Source organism: Perognathus longimembris, chromosome 27 (assembly GCF_023159225.1).
Source record: "Perognathus longimembris pacificus isolate PPM17 chromosome 27, ASM2315922v1, whole genome shotgun sequence".
In the NCBI taxonomy this organism is placed as follows: Eukaryota; Metazoa; Chordata; class Mammalia; order Rodentia; family Heteromyidae; genus Perognathus; species Perognathus longimembris.
Genome location: NC_063187.1, coordinates 1,674,194 through 1,686,476, shown reverse-complemented (window position 1 = coordinate 1,686,476; position 12,283 = coordinate 1,674,194). Strand labels below are relative to the sequence as shown.

At 39.3% G+C, this 12,283-nt stretch overlaps 1 protein-coding gene and 1 long non-coding RNA gene across 13 annotated transcripts in view; one reads left to right on the top strand and one right to left on the bottom strand.

The window, feature by feature from the left end:
- The window catches only part of Sox5 (SRY-box transcription factor 5), an 884,924-nt gene that overhangs the window by 807,680 nt on the left and 64,961 nt on the right, over nt 1–12,283 (top strand). For all 12 annotated transcript variants that reach the window (XM_048335235.1, XM_048335237.1, XM_048335233.1 and 9 more), the window contains one exon: nt 8,534–8,680. In XM_048335235.1, the coding sequence (XP_048191192.1) occupies nt 8,534–8,680 (147 nt within the window). The remainder of the gene's footprint in view (nt 1–8,533; nt 8,681–12,283) is intronic.
- Nucleotides 10,766–11,044, bottom strand: LOC125342905. Its single transcript, XR_007209273.1, has 3 exons — nt 10,941–11,044; nt 10,842–10,852; nt 10,766–10,809 (listed from the first exon to the last, which is right to left on the bottom strand). It is a non-coding gene; the product is annotated as an uncharacterized LOC125342905 (long non-coding RNA).

Genomic DNA, 12,283 nt, shown 5'->3' with positions numbered 1-12,283 from the left:
GGAGGGTTAGGGGAGTTTTATTTTGAGCCACAGCACCACTTCCAACTTTTTCTGCTTATGTGCTACTGAGGAATCGAACCCAGGGCTTTGTGCATGCTAGGCAAGCACTCTACCACTAAGCCACCTTCCCAGCCCTCCTGTCTTCCTTGGGTGTCAGTCGCTGGGCTATGGCCACAGAGGGAGCCTTGATTCTCTCCTCCCACCTGCTCATGCCAGCTGAGGTTAAGCTAAGGCCAAACCTGAATGAAAGTTAGACAGGAGGCAGGAACTCTTTCCATGACCTTCCTACCCCATCTCTCTCTTTCTAAATCTGGGAGGCTCTAACTGCTGAGTCAGTGTGTTTTGCAGGCATCACCTCACTGGCTAATGAGAGCCATCAACTTTCAGAGGCAGATCTTGGCACATCAGATAATCCTTAATGGATACACACACACACACACACACACACACACACACACACACACACACACACCCCACATTGCCCCAAATAACTCACGTTGCATTGTACTTTTCTGCTAGGGAATTTGCACATGAAATGAGAAGAATCCTTCACTATGTGTAATAGAGAAAGTTGATTGGACAGGGAACCGTGACTGGCAGAAATACTCTTGTTGTTGTATTATATTATTTAATGTTAGGAAGCCATCTGGTCATAGATGTACCTGGCCCATCAGCTGGACCCTTATACGATGTCTCTTTAAAATCCAATTCAATTTTCGAACTCAATCATAAGTCAGCTCAATGTTGTAAAACAGAGTGAAAGATCGAAATACATATTTTATTGAAGAAGGTCAAGGAAGATCTCTAAACACATGCAAAGCTAGTCAGTGTCATTAAAGAAATGAAATTTGACACTACACTGGAAGCTAGCCAGGCACCAGTGGCTCACGCCTGTAATCCGAGCTACTCCGGAGGCTGCCATCTGATGAGGGTCTCAGTATGAAGCCAGTACGGATAGGAAAGTCCCTGAACCTTATCTCCAACTAACTTGCAAAACCCCACAAGTGGAGCTATGGTTTTGAGCAGTAGTGCTCAGGCAGTACCCAGGCCTGAAGTGCAAGCCCCAGGACCAACACACACACACACACACACACACACACACACACACACACACACACACACACACACTGCGGTGAAATTCCATTTCCCATCTATGAGAGTGATGGTTATAATTAAAAATGCAGACAATTCCCATGAAAATGTAGAGTAACCGCAGCCCTTTTCTCTTACAACAGAACTGTGAGACTGTTTAGCACAGGGAAGAACTTTGGCAGTTCCTCCCCAAAGCAAACATGAACTTACTTGTACATATGACTCATAGGGTGTGTGACTAAGCAAGTCCAATGTCAGGAATTCAATAGCCAAAAAACAAATAAACAACAAAAAAAAACATGAAGATTGCTACTGGAATACTCCTAGCTGGATTATTCATAAGATCCTACAGTTGGAAATATATCAGGTATCCATCAATTGGGTAAATGGATAAGCAAATGTATAAATAGGAAGGGTGTGTAAGTATGTGTGAGTGTGTGTGTATCACAAGTAATCAAATTATTTTGCGTGGCAGAGGCTGCCTGTTACATTTCCACCAGCAATACAAATGTTTCCAGTTTCCTCACCAACTTGCTAATAGTATTTTCTGATTTTCTTTTGGGTGGTGGGGATGATGGTTGAATTCTCGTATGATTTTTTTTTTTTTTTAATGCTTGTACTATGGCTTCAACTCAAGCCCTGGGTACCTAATGTTTTCCACTCAAGGCTGTTGCTCTACCATTTGAAACACACCCCACATCTGCCTATTTGTTGGTTCCTTAGAAATAAGAGTCTCATGGACTTTGCTGCCCAGGCTGGCTTTGAACTTCAGTCCTCTAATCTCAGCCTTCTGAGAAGCTGGGCTGACAGGCATGAGCCCCGCATACCCAGCTTGTAAGCAGTTCATTTCGATTATAGGTTTGTCAAGATGGGAGAATGAAATAGGTTTTGTTATCCTGTTCCTGAACTTGATGTGTGTGTGTGTGTGTGTGTGTGTGTGTATATATATATATATATGATTAATTTACACAATGGGGCATGTGCTTTTCTATTTCAGCAAACTGCGGAAATAAACAGTTCTGTTTTATATAGAACATATTTGAAGGACTTAACCAAGTACCACTGATAGTGTTAGGCTAAGTCGGTGTTTAAACACAGTTGCTCTGATAATCTTCTGGGAAGCAACATTATGAAAAATAATGTCCAAGGCAAATTTATTCACATTGAAACATGCAGATATGTTTTGAAAGATTTTCTCCAGTACATTAGTTTCACTTTAAACTCTGCATTTAAGTTACATTAAGAAGCTGGAATTAAGCTATAAAGATAACACTTACAGAGCCTTGAAATTGCTTTCTGAATCTTTTCCCCTAACAAATGCCATTCTCTCTGCTTTCCCTTAAAATAAAATAAAAGAAATGAAGAGGAAAACAGATACTTTCCCTACCTTTCACATTTAACATACCCTTTTGGTTTTATTCAAACTCTATTCAACTATTATAATAATTGATTATGTAATAATAGATCTAATTTAAATCTCTTCTTTCAATATTCAACATGATGTGTATATATATATATAATTTGTGTATATATACATATATGTGTACATACATATAAAGATATATATCTTTTGTGTGTGTATATATATATTTTTAAATCTCTCATTTCTGTATGTCTTTTTAATCTGGAAGATTCTGTAACTTAGCACCCTAGCACCCTAATGGTCTTTTGCAAATTTAAATTTAAGTCTGTATATTTACCATTGTAAAATTTTAGAAGTCAGTACTTTTATTTTTTTGTGCCTGAATGGCTGCTTGAATTCAAGACCTGTTTCTCTTGCTTAGCTTTTTTCTCTTAGGGCTGGTGTTCTACCCTTTGGGTTACAGTTCTAGTTGGTGAATTAGAGGTAAGAAGTCCATGGAGGCTAGAGCTTAGAGGCTGGCCTCTAACCATCATCCTCTCTATCTCAGCCTCCCGAGCAGCTAAGATTGCAAACATGAGTCTAATAGTACTACTAAGGTTTTTAATGCCAGTCTTTGGCCTTGAACTCAGGGCCTGAGTACTGTCCTTGCACATTTTTGTTCAAGGATAGTTAGTGCTCTACCACTTGAGCTATGGCTCCATTTGTGGCTTTTTGGTGGTTAATTCAAGGTAAGTCTCACAGACTTTCCTGCCTGGACTGTCTTTGGACTGGATGCTCTGATCTCAGCTTCCTGAGTAGCTAGGATTACGGATGTGAGCCACCAGCACCCAGATAATATTCATTTTACAGTGAGGGCTTTTATTGCTACCAGAAATCAGAAAGGATTATTTTTTTCTCACATTATATAAATTTTTGCAGAGAACTTAAACAGTTTCATTGTTCTCACTGAAGTAACTGTTACAGTATGCCAAGTTCATTTGTATCAAAGAAACTTCATTAAGAGAATAGAATTGTGCTTGTAAAAATACAGACAAACATTCCTTTCTCAAAGCCATTATTAAATGCTTTGGCAGTCAGCATTCTCTAGTCGATGAATAACAATATAAAAGTTCACAAATTACCTCTAGGAATTGCCCTGGTTTTGTCTTGTAGGAGTTAAGGAAAACACACTTTCCAGGCCCAACCCCACATTGGTTTCCTCCCCAAGTGCTTAGTCCCAGAGCTTCCCTGTTGTGAAATGGGATGATGACGTTGGCGACTATGGAAGGGGCATGGAGCATAATTAAAAAGGAGAATAAAAGCATTGAGAAAATGAGGAGCATGACCTACGAGGTGTCCGTGGTGATGTTGGCCTAACTCCATCTCCCACCTCGGGCCTGAAGTACAGGGAGGCGTTGTCATAGGACAGGCTCCAGAAAGAAGGACTGAACCATACCATACGTGTCTGGTCTCTGTCTCCTACGCCCTTTATCTGAGGGTACAAAAGGAGGCTCAGAAGATCCAGCAATCCCTGTTCTGGGAACACATCCAATGGAAAAGATACCTGCATATTGAAAAGATGTCTGCTCCTCTGTGTCTACTGAAACCCTGGGTGCTCACACATAGACACACAGACATAAAATGAAAGTCTCTCTCTCTCTCTCTCTCTCTCTCTCTCTCACACACACACACACACACACACACACACACACACACACACCCTTCAGCCTTCAAAAAGAATGAAGCGCCGTCATTTTCTACAGCACATCTGGAAGACAGCACGTTAGTTAAGTGAAATAATCCCAGGGTAGACAGACAAATGGAATCTCACTCACGTTTGAGATCTACTGAAGTTGAACTCATACAAGAAAAAATAGAATGGTGGTTGTGAGGGTCCCTGGGGACAGTTGGAGAGGTGTTGGTTGATGAATAAAAGAAAGGGGGTGGGGGAAGAAATGAAAAGGAGAAGAGGGAAGAGAAGAGAATGGGAAAAGGAAAAGGAAGGGAAGAAATGTGCGAAAGGAAGGGAAGAGAAATAGGATACCAAAGAAAATCTACAAATATCAACTGTGCCTCCTACTGACTGCCCTTTATACTCTCCAGAAAGTGAAATTTTAGGTTCTGCATTCAATACCATACATTTGCCCCAAAGGAAGCATTTCTCCTTTGTCTTTTCAGAACATGTATGTTTAGATTTTGGCTCTATTGGCTTTTGAAAAGTAATCATGTTTTTCCTTAAAAATAATCTTTTTCTTAACCTTGTAATTTTCCACTATTGTTTCTCTCTAACATTTTTTAATCTTCACCTATTTTTGTCTGTCTGTATTTCCAAAGTAATTTATTAAATATTGTCAATAATTTAATTAGAAGAAGTATATATATATATATATACTTTAAGTAAATGAAATTGATGTGGATTTATCAGAATTACTGATGAACTTCATTCTCATTCTCTAACAGTAGAAAATCAACTGTCTAGAGTTTTAGATTGTCACTACGATCACATAATATATATTAAGTGTATACTAGAAGTCCACATACATTAGCAACAAATGATACTACTTAATTACTGTCAATTCTTGCTTTCACCAGTTCCACTTTTCATCATGAGAAAGCACTATAGAAGGAGCTTTCATCCCTGCCTTCAAGGAGTTTACCATTCACTGAACAGTTGGGAACAACAAATTAATGGTAGATATTTTTGTCAGTGCCTAAGTTTTTGATTCCAAATTCTCCAGATGGCAATGAGATACCAGGCTAACAGCCAGGGGAGAAGCTGTGTTTCTAGCAATTTGGGGAAAATATGCTATTAAGGACGAAATGGCAGAAATTTGCCATCTACAATTAATGTGGGGTTCGCCTTAGAATTTTAATAAGCTGTTTTTATAGAGTTTCTCCCACCACTGGAAAGACCCTTCCTTAACATAGGGAAGTAAATTTAGTACCACCTTGGAAAGATTTGCATCTCATGATTGTATTTAACTGTGACATAACAACCATTATCCAAATACTGCTGCACTATTTTTTTTCACAAAAAGAGTAACAGTCAATACAAGTTCAAATATGGCTCCTATCATCTCTTCCAACACTTGCAATAGTCATACAAAGGGGTTCCAATTCAACAAGTCAGACTATGAGTACAATTCATCTCGATCCATGTCACCTCTTCTGTTGTTCTCCCCCATCTTTGCTAACCTACCCATCCCCTCAAATTATCTGATTCCATTGTCATATATCTGTATTATACATGTGAATATATACATGTGCGTGTATGTGTGTACATGTATCTCCATACATACATGTATATATGTACATATCCATACATTCACATATATATATATATGAAATGCCTCTACCTTAGTTTATGGGGTAGCTCTGCTTTGGTGTAGATGGGAAGAAGTAAATTCTGGTGACAAGTGCTGGGTATCCTTGGTCAGAGTGAAAAAAGATGAAACTTATGTAGCTTTGCATAGAAGACATCATGATCTTTACACTTCAAATCTGTCTGGGGCAGAGTGGCACCCACTTGACTGTAAGGTCCAAAGCCCTCCCAACCTTTAATTCTATATGCAGAATGATAAAAAATCATGTATTTATTTGAGCAAGAGAGGATTGTGTATCTTTATTTAAAAAGAGAAGCAAGTACCACCTTTAAAGGAAGAAAGTTCGAAGTATATGTGATTTTCTTTTTTAATAGTAATTTTCCTCCTTTGCAAGCTGTCCATCTGTCTCCAGTGACTCGTGGTTCATTACAGAATCACCTTTCACAAGTACTTGATCCAACTGTTCTTTTATCTAAACAATGTAGGTAATTTTTTTCAACTGTGTGAAATCCCCAGGAATCAAATACTGTGTATTTCTAATTTAAGATGCAAAATCAAATTCCGAATTTAAAAATCTAGTGATTTGGAAGAACTGCTTTTGCTCACATTTTTTTTTGTCATTTCTAGAGATGCTTAGATATCCCATTTCTTCTCTAGTAACTAAGAAAAAAAATCTTATTTTTCATGTATGCTGAGCCAGAAATAGACTTTTCAAATAATACCTTTAAAAGAAAAAGTAATCGTACCCACAGAAAACAGGCCCAAGGACAAAGACACAATATATACTACAATGTGAAATTTATAGAACATGATATTGTTACTTAGTCTGTTTAAATATGTAATTTTAAAAAAATCATGCATTTCACTGTGCATATTTTTAACTTGGAAAAGCTAAGCCCCTTGGGCACAGTTACATTATAAATGGTTTCATAAACAATTCAGAAAACTGACAGAAAAATTCCTCTTCTAATCATGGAGTATATTAACTATCACTCATTTTTATCAAGTTGTGAAAAATATATCAATTCTGATCATGCTTTTTAAAAAAAAAAAAAAGAGTAAACTCCCTAAGTCTTCATATTTGAAGTGAATTACCTTTTTACTCTTTATGTAATCTTAAGACTCGGGAGTGAAATCTAGTCTTTTCTGAATGACTGCAATAAAAAAATAATTGTTCTAATACAAAAATTCTCATGGGGTCATCATGATCAGTAAATGTAACTATACCTTACTAAAATTGTCCCTTCTTTCTCTAGAACAGGCTTACAATTATATCAATCTTCTCTTTTCATTTAGATTATAATGCCTAGAAACTGTGAGCAGTATGTACTTATTTTCCGGTAGATATATGCTGGGTTCCATTTCCATTATATCATTTAGACTGGTCCCTATATCTAAGAATGGATGACATCTTGCGAAATTTCATCCCTTGAAATTTCTCCTTCAGCCAGGCACTGATGCTCATACCTGTAATCCTAGCTACTCAGTAGCCTTAGATTTGAGGATTGAGATTAAAGCCAACCTGGCCAGGAAAGTCCATGAGACTCTAATTAACTGTCCTCCCCCCCCCCAAAAAAAAATGCCAGATATGAAGGTGTGGGTCAGATGGTAGCGCTTCAGCCTTGAGCAGAATAGTTAACCAATGGGTTTAAATCCCAGTGTTGGCAACAAAAATAAATAAAAACGATTTCCTTCAGAAAAAAAAAATCAAATAGCCTATACGACTATTTCACATTTGCTCACTCAACAGCTATTCTTTACATAAGTTGCTTTATTACAGAAGTTCTACAATGGTAAAAGCTACCCATGGAAATCGCAAGACAAATGGAGCATAGATTATTAGGATATGTGTCATTTGCATGTGTGTTGTAAAATTTAATAATTGCTTTCCCACCAAAGTTGTTAAAACCTTTATAGAGTACTACATGAAGATTTCTAGAGTATTACTCGTAGCATGCAATGCGATTATTTGAATGAGAATCTACTGTTTCACATGGCTATCGTTGCAAAAGTAAAATGTTCTTTTCATTTATGAATCACTTGTTCAAGACCCTTTACATGGTTACTTCATAAGAATTATTAAGTGCTGGCTGAGTGGAACAGTGATCATCCTAGAGAATTTTCTGTAAAAGTCTACCCCTCAAGATAATTTGAGATTTGTCTTTCTCATATCAGGAAGTAAATTGAATCCCTGGCAAGTGTCCCAGTTAATATTTTAAAATCAATGTAGGTAGACTGACCAGATAATGTTGTTCCAATACTTCCAGTTCTCCTATTGTTTTTTGTTTCTGTAGTTTTGTACAACGAATGCTCAGAAAAAATTGTGGTGGTGACCCACTTCAATACATTAAAGAAGATCATGGGGGATTAAGCCAGTAAGAGTAGTAAGAAAGTCACTGGGGATATGTACACTGAATTCTTCTGTGACACGGTATATTATGTATTTACAGTAGAGCAGAAGGAGCCCTCGACTAAAGGAGAAGGGGAGGGGGAAGCATGATACGCTAGCCTTCCATTGACAATAGAGATGAGTCTCCTTGCTTTCGTAACCAGGACATGTGGAAGCTGAGCTTTCTTCTAGGGCCCCCCTCCTCCCCTGGTCTGCACGGTGGCTTCATTGAGGGGGCAGCTCCTTTCCTTATTCATTTCAGGACACACATAAAAATACCTGGAAGCAACCCAGCTCATGGGACTACAGAGTTCCATTGTGAAGGGTGCACTGATTCGATGACTGACGGTCTCCTTCTCTCTCTTCTCTCTCTCTTTCCTCCCATAGCAGTTGTATGCTGCCCAACTAGCTGCCATGCAGGTGTCGCCAGCAGGAAAGCTGCCAGGCTTACCCCAGGCCAACCTCGGTGCTTCTGTATCTCCTACCAGCATTCACACCGACAAGAGCACAAGCAGCCCACCACCCAAAAGCAAGGTACCCACCCACATCGGGAAGCTACCCAAGCATTTGACATGTCTAGTACACATGCGTGGAACCATATGGGTCTACTTTTAATAGTGAATAGATTCAACAAGCATAGATGTAGAACTGTGACAAAAATAGGTGAGATCCCATGATTTAGGAGATGGCTACCAGTCTTAAACACTAGATCTTCATGCCCATCGCTTACACCTGTAATCCTAGCCAATCAGGAAACTGAGATCTAAGGATCATAGCTCAAAGCCAGTACAGACAGGAAAGGCATGAGGTTCTCGTAGCTCCAGTTACCTAGCAAAAAGCCAGAAGGAGAGCTGTGGCTCACGTAGTACAATACCAACCTTGAGTGCAAAAAGCTAAAGGCCCTTGCTCAGGTTCTATATTCAAGCTCTAGTTACCTGCCCAGAATAAAAAAGGTTAATGGCTAAGTAATCTTATTATAAGGTCCACAATAATGAATTTTATGAAGTATATAGTTTGATTATATTGGAAGTTACTAGGAGAAAGAGTTTCGGTTCAGTGAGAAGGGACTGTGTTTGCCAAAGAAGAAGCAACTGAAATAGCTTCTAAAATATGAGTAGGATTAGGACATATGGAGTGTTTTTAAAATGAAATATCAATAACTGTTATAATGTGGTATAGCATGGTTGTAATTTTAGATACAGATTCTTCACTCATCCACTGAGATTATCATGTAATGAAAATAAAGATAATAATAGTGTTAGAAGTGAGACTGTTTAGAAATCATTTTATCTTAATGTATGTCTCTTAGAGAGAAGCGGAGAAATAGATGTGAAATGTTTTTGCATTTGTTGAACTTACATTACATTTTGTGAATATATTAAGCTTCCTATGAGGCAAGAAGAATGACCATACGGTTTTATGTGCTGAAAGTCTTTTTCCATATTCCAACTATACTAGAAAATATTAAGTGGAAAACTGAACATTCATTTAGTACCCAAATAATATGTTTTCCTAAGTTGTCTAAAGCTTGTCACTCTTCTACATCTCATGAATGGCATAGTGAGATGTCTCGAATGATTTGGGGTAGAGTAGACACAATAGTTGAAAGAAACATACAAGTTTGTAATCCTAGATACTCAGGAAGCTGAGTCCTGAGGATCTCAGTTCAAAGCCACCCTGAGTAGAAAAGTCTGTGAAACTCTTATCACCAATGAACTACAAAAAGCCAGAAGTAGAGGGGTGTCTCAAAGAGTAGAACTCCAGCCCTGAGCTTAAAAAGCCATGAAGAAGCAAGAAGCCCTGAGTTCAAGTCCCAATACTGGCCTATACACACACACACGCACACACACACACACACACACACACACACACACACACGAAACATACCAGATAAGTAAATTAGAAGAAATAATGTCCAACATTTAAAAATGGTCTTTTTCTATCCAACTAGTTAGTGAAGGACTGCCCTCCCACCCACCCCAACCCTCCATTCTCCCAGAATACCCATCTCCTTTTCCGTGTTGTTAAGTGAGAAGTACATTTGGGAGCACAGCATGATTGCAGGCGAGGAGCCTGGACCATGCCTTGTAGCAGTGTGTGAAAATTCACAGTGAAAAACCTTGCCTACCAGTGACCAGAGAGAATATCCACGTGCCCCTTTGAAGATCTATTTCAGCTGTGTAGTGACCTTACTTAGTCTGTGCTGAATGTTTAAGTCCAGGTCCTGGTCTGCTTTGCTTGATAATCACAGCAGTGTGTACATTTTAAAAAATGGAGTAATCATGATAACATGTATGGAATGAAGTTTACTTTTAAGGCAGTGATATTTTGATGTCTCCATCACCCAGCAGTTGTAATGTGGTACCTGGACAGGATAACTTCGAGCATAATGAACAGAGCTGTGGCAATGAAACCTCACCATGCTCTGAAACTTCCAAAAGCCACCATTCTGTATCTGTGTATTCATTCATTCATCCAGCTAGACAACCATCTCTTCATCCAGTTATCCATCTATTCATCCAATTATCCATCCATCTATCCACTCAAGCCATCTATCCATCCATCAGTGCAGTCATCTACCCACCCAGACACCCATGCATCCAGCCAGCCAGCCGTCTGTCCATCCATCCATCCACCCAGCCACCTAGCCACCATCCATCCATCTACCCATCCATTCATCCAGCCACCCACCCACCATCCATCCATCTACCCATTCATTCATCCAGCCATCCACCCAGCCAGACAGCTAGACAGCCATCTGTCCATCCAGCCAGCCAGCCAGCCACCTAGCCACCCACCCACCCATCCATCCATCCATCCATCCATCTATCCATCCAAATGTTTACTGAACCACAGCAACCATGATTCTTTCTGTGGTAATGCTGGCCAATCACAGAAGGTTTGTTTTGCCAGGGTTAGGAAACTTCCTTATGAGCTACAGAGCAGTGTCTGTTCGTAGACATCATCAGCACAGAAGAGTTCAGTTGTTAGGTTCATGTTAAAATTGGGCCCCAGCTTACAATTTTATATACCTCCATCTATTCAACATGAATGAGAAAATAGATAGCTTGTATTACCCCGATTGCATATCATGTAGAAATGTAATTTAAAATTTATCTCAGTTTTTAAAAATGGGTCTTCATGCCAGCTGCTTCTGCCTATCATCTTAGCTGCTTGAGAGGTATGGTTGTCTGGAGGACTGCAGTTTGAGGCCAGCCTGGGCAAAAAAATTCCAAGAAGACTTTTCACTCAAGAGGAAAAAGCTGAGCATGGTGGTACCTACCTACCCTTTCAGCTACAGTGAGAATTGCAAATAGGAGAATCATGGTCCAGTCTCAAAAAAAAAAAAGTGAAATCCTCTCCTAAAAATAAATAGAACAGAAAGGGCTGGAGGCACAGTTCCCAAAGTCCAGCACCTGTTGAGCAAGTGCAAAGCCCTGAGTTTAAACACCAACTCTAACCACCCCAAAAATAAAACATGAAGTTTTGATCAAATCAAACTGAAGAAAACAGTGGATATTGTATTTCTTCACCTTTACAATAAGATATGTCAAAGTCTAACCAAGAACAAAGGTCTTTTGCGTAATAACTTCATAAAGAGTATGACCTTTGCTTCATTCAGTGTCCTTGAACCTACTTTATTCAACCACTTCTTTTCTGACATAACACTTCCCACTTCCCTAAAATAGGCTTGTGATGATTTCGCTCAGCAGGAAAATGTGAGTTGAAAACAGTCACACCAAAAAGCCTGATGCTGGTGGCTCATATTCATAATCCTAGCTACTCAGGGGGCCTGAGATCTGAGGCTCATAGTTTAAAGACTGGGCAGGAAATTCCATGAGACTCTTATCGCCAATGAACCAGCAAAAAACTAGAAGTGGAGCTGTGGCTCAAGTGCTAGAGTCTAGACTTGAGCAAAAGAGCTAAGTGCTAACACCCAGGACCTGAATTCAAGCCCAATTATACACACTTTCTCTTTCTCTCTCACACACATACACACACACACACACACACACACACACACACACACTAGCCACACTACCTGGGTGCTGATGGAGTCCCATGAAATCCTAGCTACTTCTGAGATCTAAGGATCCTGACTAGAAGCCAGCCCTGGGCAGAAAAGTCTAGGAGACT